The 23,270-nt window shown below is 39.9% G+C and overlaps 1 protein-coding gene across 1 annotated transcript in view; it reads right to left on the reverse strand.

Moving 5' to 3' along the window:
- The window catches only part of FNDC3B (fibronectin type III domain containing 3B), a 195,702-nt gene that overhangs the window by 18,818 nt on the left and 153,614 nt on the right, over positions 1 to 23,270 (reverse strand). Inside the window, exons 13-22 of the mRNA XM_061374824.1 lie at positions 22,971 to 23,145; positions 22,292 to 22,378; positions 19,175 to 19,313; positions 18,547 to 18,618; positions 17,968 to 18,086; positions 17,009 to 17,114; positions 14,326 to 14,498; positions 10,164 to 10,277; positions 7,906 to 8,055; positions 4,852 to 5,132 (exon numbers count right to left, since the gene is read on the reverse strand). Of these exons, the coding sequence (XP_061230808.1) occupies positions 4,852 to 5,132; positions 7,906 to 8,055; positions 10,164 to 10,277; positions 14,326 to 14,498; positions 17,009 to 17,114; positions 17,968 to 18,086; positions 18,547 to 18,618; positions 19,175 to 19,313; positions 22,292 to 22,378; positions 22,971 to 23,145 (1,416 nt within the window). The remainder of the gene's footprint in view (positions 1 to 4,851; positions 5,133 to 7,905; positions 8,056 to 10,163; positions 10,278 to 14,325; positions 14,499 to 17,008; positions 17,115 to 17,967; positions 18,087 to 18,546; positions 18,619 to 19,174; positions 19,314 to 22,291; positions 22,379 to 22,970; positions 23,146 to 23,270) is intronic.

Here is a 23,270-nt window from a genome sequence, read left to right on the forward strand (position 1 = left end):
TATTTAAGTACATGAAACTCTACTGGAAAGAACTAACCAAGAAGGTTAAATTCACAAACCATCTGCACATCTCACACAAACTGTGGAAATATTAACCATCAGTGAACTATATGTTAGTTTAAATAAAAGTTGGACTGAAGCCACTTTCTCACAAGATGCACAAAATCTCTCAAGCCATTTGAATCGCATTAAGGACATTCAGAAGAAGGGAAAAGCACACCAACTACCTACCTAGTCATAAGAAGTTTTAATTCAGAAATATTCTTAAGATTGAGCCAATCTTCTAAATTCTATTTCTTTCTTAAGATAATGACTCCTGGCTTCTGCTTTGTCACTTTCTCTTACCTGTCTGCACCTCAGTTTAAGAATTTGCACAATGAGAATCTGCTTATAGGAGTGAGTGAAGAGTCGTCATCTTTACTGTGGTAACATCAACAATCATATGGCACAAAAATGTGAAATATGCATTTTGAAAGAGTTTTGAGGACAGAAATATTGGTACAGATGAGCCTGAAAGGTTTCAAAAGTTTGTTGAATCAAACTGAAAATAAGAGAAAACAGGATGGGCAAACAAATTAGGCTTTTATTTTTGGGTTTTTTTTTTTTTAGACAGTTTAGCCTAGTTTAGATAGCTGGATAGATGCCATTTACACTGGAAATCCTGTGCACAGCAGCCCAATATTTTCTCATGGGAAAGGACTCTGCAAGAAGTGTTGCTTCTCTGCAAAACTATTAGCCATCAAGAAGGCAGAAGTCCCTGGGAAAGGTGAGAGGGGTAGAAGGGAGAAGGGCAGAACATGGTATACCCCTACAACTGCCTGCTTCAGAGAAAGAAGAAGGTAAATAGAACTGTCTGTGGTTGGCATAGCTAGTTATTTTGATTGTAACAAATCAGGACAAGCCATCCCCACTCAGACTGCATTGTTCTGGGGCTGGAGCAAGACTTAATTTTACACTCTACAGCATAAATTTTGTTTTATAACCCACTTAAGCATTGCTAACATGAGCATCCATGTGCACTTATCTCTCTCCATCTTACAATATCTTTTCTTCAATATTGTTTAGAAATCTAAAATGTCTAGAATTTTTATTCCTGAACCAAATTAAGTGTTTCTATTAAAATTTAATAAGGCTACTATGTATTTCTGTAAACCACGTAACTTCAGCAGAAAACAAGCATTCTGAAAAATCGGAAGTTATTTTGCAGTGAAGTATCTCAACAGCACAGCACAATTAACTATGGAGAGCATTAAGTGAAGCTTGGGAACAGAGTGTAACAGAAAATTGGTATTTCTGTTACTGTTGAATACTTATTTATTGTGGAATATTTATTAACTCACTTTTGGTTACATCAGTTCACAGAAAACAGGTCCAAGTACTATTACCCTACAATTTGAGCTTACAGAGCTACATGCCTATGTCAGTAAAACCAAAAGACTGTGGAATTCTCAGACATACTTCTGAAGCTGCTCACCATGTCTATACAGTGCTTTTGTGAGGCATTTGCTTTTTGCAAAAGAAGTGCTGATCTGCGTCTGACATCGGAGAAGTGCTCTTGAAATCAGCCCTACATTGGCAGAAGCATGTCCCAGTTCCTCCTGCCTTGAATGTATTTTGGGATGCAAATCCTTCTTGTGGCATGTTGGCTGGATTTTCTACTAAGACACAGAAACCATCAAACTTTGAGCCCATCTCAGCAAAGAGCCTGGAGTGTGCTGGGGTATACTCAGAGTTGTTCATGTAGGGTTATTCCCATACAGAAGCTGGAGGTAGCAAAGCAACACCAGACCTCAAGTTCAACAGGGTGGACACATGTAGACATGTTAGAATCACCACTATGTAAAACAAGGTTCATTTCCAATTTCGGTCTTGAATTTTTAATAGCCAAGACTTGCTTTCAATTTCAGGTTCCCACAAAAGCATTGACAGTGAAATTCCAATGCAACCAAAACATATTAGCCCTTTGCTGATTTACTTCAATTTCTGCTGAAACTTCAGCAAGAGTTCAGAGTCTCAAAGCCAGTATTTGGCTTGTTTAGTCTAGGAAAAACATGGCCTGGAAGAAAACACATTTGCTGCTTTTAAACACAGCAGGGAATAAACTTGTGACAGAGAAAAGAGACTGTTGAGGTAAACAAAGCTAACATGAGAAGAAAAAACACTGGTGAATAAAATTAGAGAATGAAATCAGTGATGTTCTGCATCAGTCCTTTGATTAAAACAGGAATGGCAAAAAACCCATCATGTTTTAGCATACGGCTTGATAAACATGTTTCTTACAGATACAGATGTTCCCTGGTGAAAGACAGGTGTCAAGATAGGCTTGAAAAAGAAAAACGAGTTAACAATTGATAGCAAAACCACTTTGACATGCCTATTTTTATTAGGAGAAAAATACTTCAAACTATAGGTGAGATGCTTTTACAACTCTACTGCAGTCATTTGTCTTCCTTGATAGGCATGAGATGCAAGATTTGAGGGTTTCTTTCTCTTATTTTATTACAGAGCTTCATATATTATTACTTCTGAGTAATCTACTGGTTTGTGCTCTTCATAATAATTTTTTTTTTTTGGTAGGAACTTTGTTTTACAATAATATATAGAACAGTTGCAGTTAATGCGTGTGCTTTAGCCTTTTCATTCGGATCAGAGATAACCACACTCCCTGACTAAAAATACATTATTTTATTTGCTATGATGCTTTTTACAAAATAATGAAATAAGAAAGCAAAAAGAAAATCAGTATAATGTTAGTGTAACAACTTTTCACAGCAACAGGAGTAAGAGTTTCACAGACAAGACTGCAGCATGATTATAAAGAAGAGTAATGTCCTGCCCATCCTTTCATTCTGTATCTCCATTTCCATCCTGACAAGGATGTTTCCCTGAAGGAAGCTGTAGACAACCAAGAACCAGCTAAAAATGAGACTGAAGTAGGAAGACTTCAGTGAAGAACTTAGATGGTCCAGCCTGGCTGTCTTGACTGGGTTGCTCAAAGCTCTCATTTTGCTTTAGATGTTTTGACTCCTGCTATGAGGAGAAACCAGGGAGTAACAAGACTGCCCAGAGATGATGAAGTTCCATGGCCCAGTGCCCAGTCAATAGACAAACTCTTCAACTTCTTATTAGATTTATTTGGTTTTTGCAATCAGTTGGGTTCCCTGGTCTGGCTTAGAGTAAGATCACATAAGTACCAGTACCAGTGCCAGTGCCAATGGCAAAGCAGAGAGTGAGAAACGTGTGAGAACATACAGATGGAATAGTCATAACAACAGCAACCTGAATTTGCTCAAACTGTTGTGCAGCTTTACTCATGTGTAGTAGTTTCACAAGCACTTTGAACTGGCTTAGAGCACAGCTACTAGAAGAGGTGGTCCTATCCTTTTCTACCCCTTCCTTTCTTCTTTGTTCATTTACAATGTAAGAAGTATGATTGGTTTTCAAAAAGACCAGTTTTTACAGTGTGGAATGGCGTAATAGCCCTTTGATGGCATAAAGGAGGACACAATGCAAGGATGTAAGAGGCTTCCTTTGACAACACTGCCAGATTAAACTGACCACAAAATTAGGATCTTAAATAAACACAGAAGACTGCTAGAAAAAAACTTTTACTTCATTACTGCCTTTGCAAAAAAGGATCACAGCATTACAGGCCATGGAAGAACTGGCAATAACAATGATAACATACTGACATGTCCTGGATTTATGAGTGATCTGGAACAGAGGGGTTCTGAATCACCAAATTCCTATTCTGCCTTTTTTTTTTTCCAGATTTCTAGAGGTGTGTATATATATATGTATATATACACACATAAATAAATCTATGTCTTTAGTTTTTATTACATGGTTTAAAAACCTAAATATCTTAGGCAAAGATCAGGAACTACGGTACTACACACCGGAAGCAACATAAGCTCCACACTTTAAATAACTTCTAATTATACATATTTGTGTATTTGCTACAAGAAGTTCTCTATTTTGGGTACATGATAAAGTTTGAGAATTAACTTTTGATTGAAACTTCACAAGACCTGTGGGATTTTGACAATGAATACAAACAAAAAAGAAACATGCTACAGAAGATCTGTCCTATGTCTAATTTCACAACTGGGCAATCAGATAACCAGATTTCAGTTTTTATTAGAGCAGTACTTAAAATAGAATTTCTTTTCTCACATCTTCTGCTGTACTGCTGTTCACTGTCTGCATGGAACCATATTTTTATTTTAATTGGCAGTTAGGGAAAAAACATACAAGCCCGAACATAATAATAATACTAAAATGTTGGCAATGTCAATTAGAAATTGAGACTCTGAAGAAATATGAAGAAATTGGTTTAAAATTCACATTATCTGTTTACTAATCTCCATGTGCTAAGCCAAAAAAAAAAATAGCTGTTGCCATACAAATAAAAGTTCATTGCGTGCACATTGCTATCCCCTCACTGGGGTCAATATAGTTAGTAGTATAAGCCCCTGAAACAGTAACGCTATACATCTGAAAGACCAGAAGATGTCACATTGTAATTTTAATACTTTCCCATTTTTAAAGTTTATTTACCTACCAGTATAACCTCACCTTCGAACAGAAACTTAGAAAGGTCAGAAATATGCAAGGAGAGGAGAAAAAGGAAGAAGGTGGGGATGAAGCAATATTTAAACACAAACTACCTCAATTCATTCCATAAAGGAATTATTGCAGATTTCCATTCTCCCCAGGTTGGTTCGTTTGGTTGCTGGTTTACTTGTTTATTTAACTGAATCCATATGCCATAAACATTTTCTACATAAAATTAAAGTGCGTGATCTCATCCTCAGAGCTCTGTACCACATCAAAAAAAGTTGTACTCACCGGTATGAGGTTTCTGGCAGCAAATTAGTGATAACATAACTTGTAACTTTTCCTACTGGAATGCTGATGTCACCCAGGTCAATGTTGTATGATGTAATCTCAGCTCCATTATTGCATGGTTCTTCCCAGTTCAGTACAAGGCACACGGAAGGTGAATGCTGACAGGCATCCACATGCTCATCCTCCAGCACGGAGAGCGTACAGACAGCATCAGGCACAGATGCAGGGATTCGGCAGGTTACCACATCACTGTAAGGTCCAGCTCCTGCCTGGTTAATAGCCTGTGTGTAAAAAAAAGTATTCTCTTTCACATGCCTATCAAGTTCATAATAATGAACTGTGCAACCTGGAAGAGTTGCATGGATTTTTCAGAGGAGAAGTACTGCTAGCTTATTTTCTAAAGCAGGACTCATGCCCGCTACTTAGACACACTAGGTTCTCATGAATGGCATGTAAGAGACCATACTACCTTCCCTTGAGCTCGGTTTGTCCTGATACGGTCCAGCATGCTGCTAGCCCACGAGGTACACACAGACCTGATGACAGCATATTATGTGTAGGCTGAGCTACAATGAGGTCCAGAAGGCACAGACCTTCAAAAGAAGCTTCCACATTGCCCAGCATTGTCCACCATCCTTACTTCCTCTGCTCTTGGAAAAGTGAGCCCAGATTCTCCCACCAGGTGAGAATTAATTAGAAAATCCAGGTTTACAACGTTGCCAGTAGAACTATGATGGCAATGAAAGGACACATCAAATAATTGTTTGATTTCTTATCTATGCTTAACTGTAGTAAATGACTTATTTCTGTTATGCATAATGCAAACGCAAAGCTGTATTCTGTTTCTCCAGGAGGCATTTTGTTCAATTGAAGAAGCGATAATGAAGTTAGATCTGTCAGCCTTTAAAAAGCCCTTCAAAACAAATCCTGCTCCAGGGTCATCTTTTATTTAGTGAAGCACTCCTAGAGCTGTTAAAAGTGAGCCTTGTTTTGTGGTCTGCCAATGATATTATTTGTCTTACCTCTAAAACAGCGTTTGGCAATCTGTATCTTGCTCGAAGCAATTTATTTTCAGTGGTGCTTTTAACTGCTTTATTGGTGAATCTCATCATCATAACCAGTGGGAATTTCATTATTCTTTTCTTCCTAGATACTTCTCCCCACCACCCCTAAATGACACAATATTTCCCTTTGCAGAAGTCACATTTTTTTTCAGGAATATTCATTACAGGAGAAAAGCTGAGCAACAGTAAAGACAATTGTCTGCCCTGCAGTTATATATGCCTGATTGCTCAATTCTCTCTTTTTTATTGAGTTACTGTAGATTGAGGTAGCAATACTGTGTGTTTATTGGAAGGCAAAGTCAATGCGGTTTGAAGTATCTTTATTTCTAAAAAGCAAAAGATTTTTCTTTTAAAGCTGCTAACAGATAAAACAAGCTATTAACCTCTCATTTTTGTTTTAAAAGACTAAAATTTCTGTAACTATTTAACTTTACATCTTTGTCTGCTATACATAGTTGGTTCTTCTTTTCTGTGTAATTGTTTAAATGTTCCAGTGTATCTTATAACAAATCTTCTTCACATGATACACAGACGAGATCCAGAGGATCAAGCCCTCTACAAAGTAATGCAGGGGTCACTGATGGACTTCAAGAAAATATCTTAATGCTGTTGCACATTTGATTTAACTTCTGCTTTTGAATTAGATATCGGCTGCGTTAAGAACCGGCTACAGTTGTGCAACATTTTTGTGGCAGGTAATTTAAAATGAATGCCCACTCAAAATCAAAGGTGCTATAGAGTCAGCTGTTTCCATTTTTAACATGAAAATCTCCTTCAGCTCCCTGCTGCTCACCGCAGAAGTGGTCTCACAGTCTCCTTCCTGCCCAGTGGATGTTGAATGCTTTCCCTCTTGCGCAAACAAGAGGCACTTTCTGGCTCACGCTTCCAAGGCACTCACACATGCTCTTTCAGTCTGCCTTCCTCAACAGTGCCAGCGCAAGGTAGACACTCAGCTATGACCAGAAAATGCAGTTGAGTGTACTTAGAGCTGTGGGGCCTTAGCTCTTTGGCTGCTGGCCAGCTGCTCAAAGGCTACTTCATAAATAAAAAAAAAAAAGTAAAAAAATCTATGTCCTGTTAAAAAAAAAACCCCAACCAAACCCAAGAATGAAACACTCGACAGAAGCATGTTGTCCTTGATCAAAGAAATAATCCTGGGTGGCCCACATGTTGCGAGTTGGGTGGATACATGAACTTTTGGTTGAGTTACTGGTGGTATTCTGTCTTCACATACAAATAAATCTTGTGGAAAAGTGTCTTGGGTAAAGAGTATTTTTACTTCACTCCCACTTTCTTTATTTTTCATTTATTTTTCAGTAGACTTAAAGGAGAAATGCTGTATTTTTATTTTCATATATATATGTAAGAAATATATTCTGGTACTTTTTATTGAAAATAATAGGAGAGAAAGAGATCAAAGAAAAAAGAAATCATATAGAGACTCTGTATGAAATCCTACCTTACAAACCTAAGAGGAAAAATTATAACGATGAGGACTCACTTTCTGGCAGTTACAACCTCCTATATACATTGGAATATACTCAGATGGTTTCCTTTATTTGATAAATGAAACAGATGTTGAGTTTACTATTTAAGCTAAGAGAATCTTCAACATCCAGTTGGGAGGTAGATGTTACATCTCATTGCCAAGAAAAAAAATATTTTTTTTTTCTAAAACATAATTCTGGTCTAATACCAGAGGGCAAAGTGGCTGTTAAAAGCATTGTTTACTGAAATAAATCACACAATACAAAAGAGCAACTTTTGAGAGGTAAAAGTCACACTGACTCTCTTGTTCATCACTTTGAATTGCGCAGAATCTAAACTGTTCAGTTATATAGCAACAGTCTGCATTATTTAAAATAAACATACCTTCTGACTCACAAAGCACATAACCTCATAGTGGCTAATGATAAAAATAAAAACACGGTGGAAAGAAAACATTTACGGCTTAGATTGAAACGCATGCAAAACCTTGTAACTTCCATACCTGTAGCCTACAGCAGTAATGCGCTGCCGCTGACAAGTCACTTATTTCAAAACAGGTATCTGTGCCATTATATACCAGTTCTAGAGATTCCTCGTCTTCTCCCCACTCTAATCTGTATTCAGAGATGTCAGCACCAGAACATTCAAGACTCTGCAACACAAATATTTATGTGGTTCAGTTCAGATCTCTGTGTTTCGCTGAGTACAGAATAAAGTACATAGGAAACAAACCAACCTGTTTTTTAAATTAATACATGTTCTCTACTAGGTTACTGAAACAGTCCAATTCTGCGCAGAAATTACCTGACGGGAATTCACAGAAATGAGAAAGTGTACACAGCTACTTTGCTTTTCATCTGGATACTCAGGAATAAATTGTCTCTCCACTGGCTTGGCAGAAACACAACCGTGCAGAACACACAAAAACATCAATCTAGTGTAGTCTAGCTGAGTGATCAAAACACAGCTGTGGAAGAGCTACCTGTCAATGCTGAAGTAGTCACTCACTGAGAAAACTTCTGAGAAAAGAACAACCTCAACAACTGAGAAGCTTGTCTGCAGTTTTCAGTGAAAGTCACCCATCAAGCGAATGGTCCCAGGATGGGACATGGAACTGTGGACCTGGGTACATTAACGTCCACAACGACACTCCTACGGGTTCCATATGTCCTCACAGCAATGCTTTTATCATCCTGAAGTCTAGGGGAACATGGAATAAATACTGAATTTGCTGGAGATGAGCTACTGCAGCAATAATGACAAGGTTCCAAAACCAAAATATTTAGTGTTTTTACCAGAACTACCTAGAACCGCACTGTGCAGCTTGAAGCAGCTCAAAGAATCACTGCTCTACGTGCAGAACTGTGGCCTAGGATACAACAAAGACTTTGTGATTACGGCATACAAGGAGTGATTTTCAGTAAATAGATCCAGGGCATCACTGCACGCCACAATGACCACCCTCTGCACGCACATGGGCTTCTCTAGCTCTGTCTCTGAGCATCTAGCTATTTTAGTAGCAGCATTCATAACTACTAAGCCAGTGTTTTAAATCAAGGTGCAAAAAAGGTATAGTGGGCACCACGGTGTGCTCTGTAGCCAGACAAAAAACTCCACAGTCCTCCACTGTTTTTCCTTCATATTTGATCAGCCAAAAAATGGTAGACTTTTTAAGAAAACATAACCATTGCAAACCACATTACTCCTTCCACAGCTTCATTTTTAGCTAGAACAAACAAATATATCCTGCATATAAACACAGAGCCTACCAGAAACACAGCTGCATTGGCTTATGGCTGGGAAAAGCAAATGCCTGTACATTCATACTCTTACTAAAGGGTAGTATTTAAAGGTTCAGTGTGACTTCTAGCTTAGTGCCACAGAATGTTGCAAGAAATATTAGCAAATACCCTCAACCTACACAAACTGCACCTATTTCACTATAAAATTAAACTCAGTTTATGTTTTTATCTAGAAATGGTTGTTAGAAAAATTTATTTATTTGAGCATCTGATGAATGTTAACAACTTTCTAGGGGCATCCCTTTATGGAAGGACCCAACTGATGCAGGGCTGGAACGGCTGCTAGGTTTTCAAAGGCAGTCTATGGCAGAACTACAGCCCCACTGCTCCATAGCATGTTCTTTATGACAACATCTTTTCCTTTCTTCCTTAATTACATGATTTTCTGTTTTTTTTTTTTTTTTTTTTGGTGACACTTATTAACTCCTCTTAGTATTTAGATAAGCCTGATTTTAAGAGCCCAATGTCCAAGGTTCTGCAGAATGGAGAAGGAATGAACACAAACTAAAACAAAAGTAAATATCTGGGGAAGAGACAAACACTTTTTGAGGAAAAAAACATACATCATAAGCATTTCTGCAGTTATTTTCATATTGGAGACTCCAATTGCAGCCAAAATCAAATATTTGCCTTCACAATTCCACCCCAGGACATGCCGACATGCTAAAAGCCTGTAGAGAGCATTTCTACCCAATCAGCCCTCTGTCATCTGACGCCAGTATAAGGAGGTCTCATGTCTAAATCCTGGTCCAGATGACTCATAATCAACTTCATGTGATCTTTTTAAGGAGAAAAGTAGAGAAGATGATTTTCTACCAACAGAAGAGTTTCCACAAAGGGTTGTTTTTATACAAAAGATAATTCCAAACCAGTGACTAGCTCTCAATCTAGCTTTCAAGTGGCCATATTAGTTTGGAGAAGCAAGACAAAAATAAAACAATGAGGGCACCCAACTTACCTCCCAGCTTATAAGTACACATGTGTCGGACAGAAAGGAGAGGGAAGGTGCTCTGCACTGGCCAGGCGGTCCTGCTGCTGTGGTGACTTCTGTAGCTTCTGAATATGGCCCGTACTAGAGGGGAACAAGGTGTCTGTACATTAATATATGAGCATACACCCATCTCACATTCTTCAATGGCTTTCCAAGAACAGCACACTACAATAAACTTTCTCAAAGGTAGACCAGGCTTCCAACACTCGGCACCAGAGCTCAGTATGAGATAGGTGAATTACTGCAACATTAAAAGGTGAGGTAAGTTCAGGTATGAGCAGATAGCATGTAAATCCTCCTGTGTGGCAATGAGTGCCCATGAAAGCCTAAGCCACCTCCAACTTACCTAAAAGTGAGAATGTGCACTCAGCAACTGAGGAACAGTTTGCATCTCTCTACCTTACCTTAATGTGTTCATATGTCTGTGCCATAGTCCAGCATAACTGGCTTCTCGTGGATATAAGGAGCACAGCAACGGTAAAGCACATACTGGACTCCAAATCCAGCTTCTTTTATATAAAATGCCTGCTACATGTTAATTACAAAAAGACAGCATGTGATGGAGCCCTGGGTTCAACATGCAGGGGCATGATGCACACACACTGTCTACGGCCTAGCTCCACAGGCAGCTAAGCCACCTGCTCAGACAACTTTTGAGCCCTTGGTAGGAGAGTAATTTAAATGCATGTTAGCAAAAGAAAAGACAATTTTCAAGAGTCTGGAAAACTGTCTTCAGCCAGCACTGTGAGGACGGGAGAGATAACAATAGAAATAGCATTTTTCTGAGGCTTCTTGAGTGGGAAAATGAAGTTTGTTCAGCACATCCCCAAGCTAATTAGAAATCATTCTCCAGAACAAAGGAACTTTGCTGGAATCAATGAGAGGAAAAACACTGGTATTTACTTATTTTGGAATGCAATACTAGCAAGTATGAAAAAAATGAGCCACTACAAGTGCTGAACACTGAAATTATGAACCCCAGAAATGTATGAACCTCAACAGGATGTATCAGTATTTATGCTATTAAGAAAGGCTAAAACTGCTCACTTTGTTTGAATTACAAAGAATGCACACTCCAAAAAATCTCATTTATTGACTACTTTTGTGTTCTTCACTGAATGGGAGGAAGAAAGGTGTTTGCAACTGGTAAAGGACACTCCCCTATATTCTGCATCTTGGTTGGTAAAAAACCCCAATCAAAACCCAAACCAGCCACCTCATTTAATAAACGGTAGGATTAGAAATGCTTTGCAACTTAAAACAGTGTTTTACCATTAAAGCAAAAGGAGAAAAAACAAAAAGGGCAAAGCATCATATATCCAAAACTACAGGGTGGGCAATGGCTTCCATTCCAGTAAGCAAATCCAATCTTTCCACATGTATTTACTTTGTGTTTCACAAAAAAACCCAAACAAACGTGGACATTTTAAAGACAAAGCAGTTTAATAGTCTTGCATATATTTCTAATACCTAACTTAAGTTTTAACAGAACTCTTCAGGAACCTGCTTAGTAAGGTTCCATGGGATATAGCCCTAGAGGGCAGGGGGGCCCAAGACTCTTGGTTGATATTCAAGGATAACCTGCTACAAGCTCAGGAGTGTTGCATCCCAACTAGAAGGAAGTGCAGCAGGAGGGCCAGGAGACCTCCTTGGATGGATAAGGAGCTGCTGAGGAAAATTTAAATGAAAAAAGAGGCTTATAAAAGGTGGAAGCAAGGACAGGCGGCCTGGGAAGAAAACAGGGATACTGTCTGGGAAGCTAGGGACGAGGTTAGGAAAGCTAAGGCCCAGTTAGAATTAAATCTGGCTAGGGATGTGAAAGATAACAGGAAGGGATTCTATGGGTACACTTAGAATAAAAGGCAGACTATGGACAACATGGGCCCTCTGCAGAAGCTAATAGGAGAACTGACTACCCTGGATTTGGAGAAGGCTGAGGTTCTTAATGACATCTTTGCCTCCGTCTTCACTGGCAAATGCTCTGACCACACCACCCAAGTCTTGGAAGGCAGATGCAGGGACTGTGAGAATGAAGACCTTGGGCCCACCGTAGGAGAGGAATTGGTTCGAGACCATCTTAAAAATCTGAACGTGCACAAGTCCATGGGTCCTGATGAAATCCATCCACACGTCCTGAAGGAGCTGGCGAATGAAGTTGCTAAGCCGCTGGCGATCATATTTGAAAAATCATGGCAATCAGGTGAAGTTCCCTACGACTGGAAAAAGGGAAATATAACCCCCATTTTCAAGAAGGGGAAAATGGATGACCTGGGGAATTACAGACCAGTCAGTCTCACCTCTGTGCCTGGCAAAATCTTGGAGCAGATTCTCCTGGAAGGCATGCTAAGGCACATGAAAAACAACAAGGTGCTTGGTGACAGCCAGCATGGCTTCACTAAGGGGAAATCCTGCCGGACCAATTTGGTGGCCTTCTATGATGGGCCTATGGAACTGATGGACAGCAGTAGAGCAGTTGACGTTATCTACCTGGACTTGTGTAAAGCATTCGACACTGTCCCACACGACATCCTTGTCTCTAAATTCGAGAGACATCAATTTGATAGGTGGACCACTCGGTGGATAAAGAACTGGCTGGATGGCCGCACACAAAGAGTTGTGGTCAATGGCTCAAAGTCCAGCTGGAGACCAGTAACGAGTAGTGTCCCTCAGGGGTCGGTGTTGGTAAGAATCCGGTTCAACATCTTTGTTGGCGACATGGACAGTGGGACTGAATGAGCCCTCAGCAAGTTTGCTGATGACACCAAGCTGTGTGGTTCAGTTGATACGCTGGAGGGAAGGGATGCCATCCAGGGGGAACTTGACACACTTGTGAGGAGGGCTGATGCCAACTTTATGAAGTTTAACCATGCCAAGTGCAAGGTCCTACACCTGGGTCAGAGCAATCCCAGGCACAGCTACAGGTTGGGCAGAGAAGAGATTCAGAGCAGCCCTGTGGAGAAGGGCTTGGGGGTGTTGGTAAATGAGAAACTTAACATGAGCCGGCTTCAGTGTGCTCTCACAGCCCAGAAAGCCAACTGTACCCTGGGCTGCATCAAAAGCAGTGACCAGCAGGTCGAAGGAGGTGATCCTGCCCCTCTACACTGCTCTTGTGAGACCTCACCTGGAGTAATGTGTGCAGTTCTGGTGTCCTCAATGTAAAAAGGACATGGAACTTTTGGAACAAGTCCAGAGGAGGGCCACGAGGATGATCAGGGGACTGGAGCACCTCCTGTATGAAGATAGGCTGAGAAAGCTGGGGCTGTTCAGCCTGGGGGAAAGAAGGCTGTGAGGAGACCTCATAGCAGCCTTCCAGTGTTTGAAGGGGGGCTACAGGGATGCTGGGGAGGGACTATTCATTAGGGACTGTAGTGATAGGACAAGGGGTAAAGGGTTAAACAGGGAAAGTTTAGATTGGATATAAGGAAGAAGTTCTTTACTGTAAGGGTGGTGAGGCACTGGAATGGGTTGCCCAGGGAAGTTGTGAATGCTCCATCCCTGGCAGTGTTCAAGGGAACCTTGTGTGAAATGGTTTATTGTAAGGTGTCCCTGCCCATGGCAGGGGGGTTGGAACTAGATAATCTTGAGGTCTTTCCCAACCCTAACTGTTCTATGATACTAACCCCAAGTAAGTGTATACTTTAAACCTTCTTGTTATCTTTGTCATAAAGATTCCCTTGGAATAAACACATCAACATGCATGTACTCTTGCTGGGGCTGCCTTTATAAAAGCTCTTGGGAAAGATGCTCTTACAAAGTCAAGCAGAACTGATCCAAACCTGACTGAATCAACAAGATCTTCCAAGAAAAAAGAAGGAATGTGGTGGAAGAGGAATATATAGAGGTCTCCTCATAAGCAGGTATGACTTTTAGCAGGGGTTTTGCACATTTTGGTGCAGCTGATTTTGGCCAGTCAAATCATATTACTAGCTAAAATTTCCTTTTAAAAGAGTACCAGAGTTAAAACTGCAGCTCTTCCTCCAAAGTTCCTTTAAGCATTTCTCACTTCATTTTCTTTTGGCTATCTCCCTATTACCTATCTGATCACCAGCATTAACACAGTCACTCTCCATCTTGGACACAGTACCACAGTGAGAAAAAGCCAAAGCACATTCTGGCACGCTGCACGTACCCCACCATCATTCAGAGCTCTCACTCTGAACCGGTATGTTGCTCCAGGAAGAAGGTTGCTGACGGTGCACTCCAGATCAGGCCCATGATACACTTCAGAAACTACTTCCTCAGGTTCTGTCATTTCTACACTATACTCTGAGATGGGACAGCCACTTTCTGACGGAGGGACATCTAGAAAGAAATCATATCATTCATTAAGAATAAAGGACGCATGCCAGGGAAGGTAATTTTTTATTTCCTATACCACAGAAGTATATGTGCGTAGCTATATCCACACACATATATCGACACACACACACTACCAAAAATGATTATCCTCTTCAATAGATGCCTTACCTGCAGTATCTCATCCATGTACATGATTGAGAATCTTAAAGCAAATTAATAAAATTACTCTTAGCCCTACATATTCACCAGGTCATATTATTCCATGCATGAGAAGCACCTCCCCCAAGCAATGATCTGTTAACCTGATAAGTCATATTTGATGCCAGGAGGTGCCCACCTACTTTTGAAGCAGAACATGATAGTTACTATCATCTTCTAAGGATGAAAAAAGAAAGTACTCTGCTGCTTTTCTCCAGTCTCAAAGGTGGTGTTGCATGCAAAGAAATTGCCAGTGAGGCAGGAGACAAATGTATAGGAAGCTGCATGAAGCATAGGGCTAGTGCTGAATACACCCTTTCTGGGATAGAAAAATGAGGAAGCACATGTGGTAGCTCTCTCACCCAATCTTAGCTGCTGGCTACAGCTGGAAACAGCAGAGGAGGTGGGTCATGAACACTCTGAAACTACTACTCATATGCAGGATTTCTGGCAAAGCCCCACTAACACCCAATAAAAGTACGAACAACGGCCATCCTTGAACTTTATTAGTCACACTGCTAACATTTATGAGATTCTACATCCCTGTGCTTCACCTGGAACAAGCTTTTTGGAAAGCTAAATTTGTTTTCTATGTCTGTATCTGTTTTGTTGTGGGCACCTTCTTCTCCATGAAAACAATATATTTGACACTATTTGCATGTTATTTTACAAGCCAGTACCGCATAATCAACCTGCCTGGGGTTCTGAAAAGCAATGCTCCACCACAACAGGGATAGCGTAAGCATTCAGGAAACAATATGGTATCTTGGATGCACAGATGAATTTATGCTGGTGTTGAGATACATTTGTCAGTTAAAAATCGTACTGCTCTAAAATTTTGCTTAATGAATGATGCAACAAAGAATCTTGGATGCTGCAAGATTATCATGGTAAAGAAAAAAAAATCTGTTGGATATTGGCTTGTACATTTGTCCTGGGTTCAGCAGTTCTCCTTCTTGGTAGCTGGTGCAGTGCTGTGTTTTGACTTTTGGCCTGGGAACAGAGCTGATAACAATGATGTTTTGGTTTGGCCAAGGACTTTGTGTGCCTCATGGTCTGCCAGGGAGGAGGGGAAGCCGGGAGGAAGCAGAGACAGGACACCTGATCCAAACTGACCAAAGGGGCATTCCATACCACAGCACGTCATGCCCAGGAGGTAATGGAGAGTTATCCGGAAGGGCTAGGAGACTGCAGGGTTGGAGGAGATATCAGTTGGTGCTTGGCTGGGCTAGAGGATGAGTTATCAGTCAGCTGGTGGTGAGGTGTTGTATTCTCTTCCCTTGTTATTTCCTTTAGCATTATTATTACTGGTGGTAGCAGTAGTGATTTATGTTATACCTTAGTTACTAAACTGTTCTTATCTCAACCCCTGGGAGTTGCATTCTTTTCAATTCTCCTCTCTGTCCCTCTGGGAATAGGGAGAGGGAAAGAAGTGGGGGGGAGTGAGTGAAAAGCTGTCTGGCTGGGGTTAAACCACGACAACATTGTATTCTAAAAATGTGCATTATTTTTTTGCAGTCTAGTGTCATGTCCATGGTCCAAGTTCTTTGCAAAATTGCAGGTGACCAATGGACTGTGCATGTTATACTGTGGATCAGGGTTTAAAAGCCACTCAAAATCCTCAAAATGTTCTAACTCGAATTTCTGAGAGAAGTCATAGAATCATAGTTCAGGTTGGAAAGGACCTTAAGATCATCTCATTTCAAGCCCCCTGCCATGGGCAGGGCCACTTTACACTAGACCAGGTTGCTCCAAGCCCCATCCAACTAAGCCTTGAACACTGACAGGGATGGAGCATTCACAATTTCCTTGGGTAACCTGTTTCAGTGACTCACCACTCTCACAGTAAAGAGCTTCTTTATATCTAACCTAAATCTCTCCTGTTTAAGTCCTATATTAGAAGTAGCAACCTGCTTCTGCTAAGTCAGTATTACAAAGGAATAAAAAACATCTTGAATCACATGGTGTTTTTGCAATAAAAGGACAGATATTCTAAAATAGCTGATACTTTATAGATCTGGTATAGAAACAGGTCCCAACTAAAATAAAAATAGGAGCACAGTATCAGGCCTATAAGATAGCTGCAGGACAGCTAAGTTCAGAAACCCAATACAGAGACACAGCAGTTGATGAGAAGATGTATTTCTGACTTGCACAAACTTCACTTGACTTTGTACTTCTCAGTGCACAGAATACACTGGAACTTTTCACAAGGTCTAACAACAGAAATAAAACTAAAGCAAGTTCAGCAACTAACCATCAAGATCAAAGCATCAACATCACATCATCAGCAGTGAAATGCTCTAACAGCTTACCCCATTGTAGCTGTACTTCTTTGTGCTTCGGCTTCCCCAACACTCTTGGTGGCCGACAGTGACCAGGTGCAACACTCAGTGTACGGACAGGTAAACTTTCAGAACACTGGAAGAGAACAAGAGCTGAAGTCACCTCTCTGGTACAATTACTGCCTACAAAGTGACACAGGATTAGAAAGTGGCACAAGAAATTGTTTCCTAAAACAACCACTTATTAGAAATTTGTATTAAACAATAAAGGCTAGGAGATGCTATCAAGCATGTTACTTATAAATGCAATTTATGATAGAGTTCTTTCATCAGCATACTCACAACTGTAGCATAGGAAAATTTGATGGCTAATGTTATTGGGTTCTTAAGTTCAATTTTCCTTATTTTTATAATAATATCAAGCCTAAAGTACTCAATCATTAAAAAAGGCAAAAAAAAAAAAAAAAAAAGGCAAGCAAGAGGAATACAAGTGTAGGCACTGAAATTATTCCTCAAAGGAGCGAATGACAGGAATCAGAATCTGGAAAATGGAACCCAAAACTTTAAAGAAGAATTCAGCCATGTGAAAGGTAATTGACTATTACAACAAACTACCCCTACTGCATGCCCAGCTTGTCAGTACAGGCTCATGTACATGAAAGTCTATGGCCTTTCTCAAGCAAGTAGCCAGATCAGATAAACAGCATAGTCTTTTCTAGTGTAAGTATAAACACCTACAGTTTGGTTTTGAAGAAACCTAATCTCATTAAATTGCAATCTGCCTGAAAAAATCCCATCAGGCAGACAGAAGCCTTACAAAATTCACCAACTTGCAACATAAGATTAAATGTAATCAGTAAAGTGTAGCTTTACTGCGCTACAGGAAAAGTATTCACCTTATTTTTAAAGAATAAATCTTTTACCAAAAACAGGGGATAGATCTCTGAAAAATATAAACCCAATAGTCCTTACTGTTAAACAATACCTACCTGACTGTGTCCACCAGTGCTAATACAGCATGCCCGGAGTTTATACAAAGTGCCTGGTTTCAAGTGAGTACAGGTATATTCTGTAGCTGATCCACTATATGCCACTTCCCACTGATTTGCTAAAAAAGGAGATATATCCAAGTTTAGATAACTATAATGTAACAAGTTCAGAAGTGTCTAGGAAAATCCTTAATGTAGTCATCCACAACTGATGTATTTCAGGGAAGTCATTAGTGTTAATATTACTATGAATGGTACTCCATCCTAAAAGACATACATACACATAGACATATATACAAGTATTTTTAAAACCATTAAATATATTAAATCAAACAGTAGGCTCATCAATAGAGCCTAAAATTCTACCAGTAGAAAAGAAAAATAGCATTATTAAAAAAGCCACACCAAAACCTCCCCAAAACCCAACCCAAACTCTCTCACAAAACCTGCATGTACATAACTCAGTTTCAATCATATGTAGAGTATAAGTGCATTAATAAAAGTAATAGCTCAAAGGGTCAGAAATTCTTTATAGCAGCCATAACAGAATGAAATGGAGGCAACTTGTTTCAACATCACCTTCTGGGCTTCCTTGAGAAATCTCTAGTAGATACTTTAGGATTTCTGAGCCACCATTATCCTGTGGAGGATCTGAAAAAATAAGGTAATTTGTCAAGATTAGGAGTGAAATATAACACTTGATAAAGAAGCTTTTTCTGATTCTGCTCCTTCTCCTCCATAAAATCCCCCACAGTAACTACACCAAGGAATTTATACTAGAAGTATATAGCAGACATTAGTTTTCAGCATGAGTCAGAATAAGGCAGCTGGATAATAACACCACAGACAAAATTATGGAAAAAGCATTGAAAAAGATGCAGCATAGAGGCTTGTCTATCGATGAAGGAAGCAGCTAGAATGATGCTGCAACAGGACAAGAAATGTAAGGTGAAAAGCTTGAAGACGCACTTGAGTGCCAGTTAGTCAAAAACAACATTCTACATTTTCTTATTCTGAAAGGTAAGAGTCTCCACACAGTTTTTAAGATGTTGAAACAAATTAAGTTGGAAAGCTCTCCAAGTTTAACTATGGATGAGAAGCAGCATGAAAAAAACAAAGTTCTAATACATATTTCATACTTACATAATTTTATTAGAACTTATTATGACCCAGAAAAGCTCTACTAAGACAAACTGAACTGGCTTACCCCACTTCACGCTAAAGCCATGAGATGTTATTGGCCCCTTAATAATGGGTCTGGTTGGAGGTCCTGGCCTGTCTGGGCTTGTTGTACAGACCAACACTTCACTGGGAGAACTTTTTCCTTCCACATTAGAAGCAAACAGCTGAAACAAAACCACCACAAGTTTACCATTGTTTACTGTAACTGTTTTTCTGACGGTTCTGGATGAGACTTGTTTTAGCAATTGCACAGATATCATTAAACTGAAAAGTACGTCACATCCCAACAAAGTGTGTAGGATATAATAACAGATGTAAAATTGCCATGTTGTTTCCTTACAAACCACATGGATTTCTTCCTTCCCTCCACTAGCAATAGATCATGACATGTTTAAGACAAGAGCACTGCTATTTTTTCCTTAAAGTCATGTAGCAGTTATTTACTCATAAAAGATTAAAATGATAATAACCATGCTATTTTTGTTTTGGTTGTATTTCAAATTGCTATTTAAAATAAATTAATTCACAGTATCAGTAATCACAATTAAAGGCTTAAATAGGATGACACACAAACAAGAAACACATAATCTACAACCACTGAAATGAGTAGGATGTGCACAAAGAAAACTCTCAGCCAAATCCTTTGTCTCAAGAGCACCTTCTCCTGACATCAGGAAAAGGTTGCTAAGCTAAGACATGAGGACCTGGTCAGGAGACTGAACAGATCAAGATCATACAAGAAACTCCAAATGGTCCTATGTTTCGTGGCTGCTGAGAGCTCTATTAGCTCACACTAGTCTCTGGGACAAAGATCCACTGCCAGGAAGTGAGTAATAAAATATGTATTATAATTGCTAACTGTAAATATAAGCCAGCAGGAACTTTTCTACTTGGGAAGCTCTGTTATTCTCAGGAGCAGTCATTTCTATCCTCTCTCCTAACACAGGCATCTGAGGGAAACTATTTGTAACTTTTAAGGCCAAAAAGTATGCTTGCTTTAAAGAAGTCACTAAAGCGACTATCAACTCCTGTATATCATCTCTTGGTTCTTCTCTGGCTGTTCTCCACTTTAAGACATCTTGCCATGAACACCAGATACACGAGCTAGACAAATATCCCAGTAACAGCTCTAGGGAATCAGTGTGAGCTGCTAATGCAATGCAATATTTAAACATTTCCCCTATGTATACAGCTGAAGGCTGCACTAGCCTGTCAGGAGCCGAAAATTCCAATTAAACTGATTGTTCAAGGAGGAACTTGTCGGAGCCACAGCCTCCCCAGCCTAGAGTCCCCCATCCTCTTACATGGAATAAAAATAAAACTTTTGTTTCCAGGTCACTGATAAAGTTATGAAACAGTATACCCAGCACTGCTTTTTGTGGAATCTCAATAGAAACAGCCATTGGCGATTCCCTTCTGTGCTGACACTTCAGACATTTCAGAGAATGAAATTACTGCACGTTTTTCTGTTGGTATCATTTGCCCTTCTGTGCCAAAACCTCACCTGGTATCAAACAAATGCCTTTACAACAGTGTACTACACTGCCATTGCCACTTTAATTAACCAACCTTTATTTCATCAAAAATCATAGCAAGGTGTCTTCTCTGTAAGCAAACACTGTCTGGTATGAATTAAATTATCCCATAATTCTTTACTGTTAAGGGGGTTCTACAAAGCACTGTATTTTGCCCAGGTTCAAAGACAAGCCAGTAGCCCCCACCACAAGTTTTAAAACACTGCTGTCATCCCATGGTGTCTGTGTTTGGTTTTGTTGGTGTTGTCTTATAGTTTGGGGGATCCTTCCCCAAGTCCTGTAGCTAATGCTGATATGCATGCAACAAGAGAACACCTCCGTGTTGAGTCAGATCAGAGTTGTGCTTGTAGCCACTGACATGAGATGACAAGTTTGTTCTGGTATCAACTCAGATTTGTAAAATTCATGTTTAATTCAAAAGCAGGGCTGCAGAGAAGCGCTAACTGCTCTTTTCTGTAAGACAGCCACTGAAGCTTTTATAATGCTAAACTTTAAAGGCACCATCTTTGAGCAACACCACAACAACTTTCCAATTCTTTGGGTAGTTCTTCACACAACTTCACAAGGTTTCTGTCAAAGAACATCCAAAGTTGGTTTTAATGATTTAAATGAGTCTATCTGTAAAGCTGTATTTTTTGCTACCCCTGAATATGCTTGAGCCTACAGAAGCCAAATGACTGAACTGACACAAACCCATGGCATCCTTCAGTCCCTGCTGTTTACAACAACATAAAGGTGCTTCCAGATACCATTTCGTGTTGGCATGATAGGTATGGGAGCATGATGGATGTTGGCTTTATAGGCAGCTCCTTGTTATCTCTGGAGGGATGCCAGCACTCAGGACAGCACAGGCAAACACTACCTTGTGGAGCCATGCACAACTCCTGGCTTTGCTGAGCTGCTACGGACGGATGGACAGGCCAGCTGTGGGGATGGACAGACAGCCACACCACACCCTGTCTGGTAAAAAACACACCGTCTGCTCCTCGATAGCAGCACCCAGCACTTCTGTTGTGCTTGATTGCTTTGGCAGCAGTGACGCAGATGACTTAATTTTGTGCTTGCAAAAAGACTTCAGAGCATTCTCTCTTGGGAAGGAGCACCCACAGAACAGGAGATCCAACACTTGCTCCTAAAAAACACCTCCAAAACCAGACACATGTGCTTATGAGATGGAAAAGCTTCAATTTCTGCATGTCAGGGGAGGACAGGCCAGTGAGCTGTGAAAGGAAGATGCACACAACAATGGAGCTTACAGTGCTTGCTCCATTGTGTAGAAGTGAGATTGGTTTTGTGACCATGGGTCAGGTTTTTGGGGAGCAATGCAGCCAACTACAAGCACTTCACATCCCAAGTTGCACTTTTCCAACATAACACCTGACAGTACGTGGTACCAAGAACTATGCTTGTTTTAAAGAGGCTGAGCAATAAGCATCTCCCCTGTGATAAAAGTAAAAATACAACAGTTTAATCTATTAAGTCACAGTATAAAGTAAATTTGCTTTTGATGACTCCAATTTGCAGGTAGTACTAAAGGATCCCTACCATTCCTGGAAAAAGCCCAACACAGAAAATACTACACAGCGACAAGAGGAAAAAGATTTTACCCTGAATTTATACTGTGTGCTTCTTCTGAGATTCTTCACAGTACAGGCTTGCTCCTCTCCAGTGTACTTTGGGTGAAACATGCTATCCTAGAAAAAACCAAACCAGACAAATATCCATAACTAAGGATTCTGAGAAAGTGCTCTCTCTATTATAGTCTGAAGCTATATTATAGCAAAGGGCCTTTCCATTTGAGTGCTTATTATTATTATTCTCATTATTATTATTATTATTATTATTACTTCTAAGACACAAGGCTTAATAATTTTCCTTCTAGAAGGATGTTGCAACTGACCTGAATAATACAATTTTTCTGTAAAATAAGCACAAACCCAACCGTGACAGTTTAACACACGTTACAGAAATAGAAGTGGCAGATGACAGAACACAAGGGCACCACACAGCAGTGAGGACACAGCAGACTGAACTGGTTAAGGTCAAGCTGCCCAGTACCTTATGGAGTTGGGTAAAGCTTTGTGATCATGGATGACATTACAGATTTTTAGCTAAGGATTCACAATTCTGCTGTGGACCAGAATAAATCACACAGCTCTGTCCTGCCAACTAGCCAGTAGTCCTAAAGACCCTCCAAAGCAGCAATCCACAATTTCTCTGTGATCTTGAATTAGTAAGTGAAAACACTAACTTGCGCACCATACTTCATAGTAACATGGTACTTACATTATCTTCTTCCTGAATTTCCAGGGTGTAGGAAATCACTTCTTCTGGTGTACATCCTTCTACTTTATTCCACTGCAATGCGATCCATGTAACACCAGCTCGAACAAGCCTTGGAGCTGAAGGGGTCTGAGGAATATTACCTGCAGTATAGCACACCACCTCCTGGCTGTACCCACTGCACAGAAACAGAGAAATGTTAAAATATTCAAACAAAAGAGAACTAAATAAACAAACCTCAGTGTATTTACAGAAGTATTTCACATTTTCAAAAAATCTAGACAGTGTTAAAAATGTTAAAAT

The sequence above is a fragment of the Neopsephotus bourkii genome, unplaced genomic scaffold, assembly GCF_033783945.1.
Source record: "Neopsephotus bourkii isolate Nb327-2 ecotype Australia unplaced genomic scaffold, CSIRO-AGI_Nbou_v1 NB_1654, whole genome shotgun sequence".
NCBI lineage: Eukaryota > Metazoa > Chordata > Aves > Psittaciformes > Psittacidae > Neopsephotus > Neopsephotus bourkii.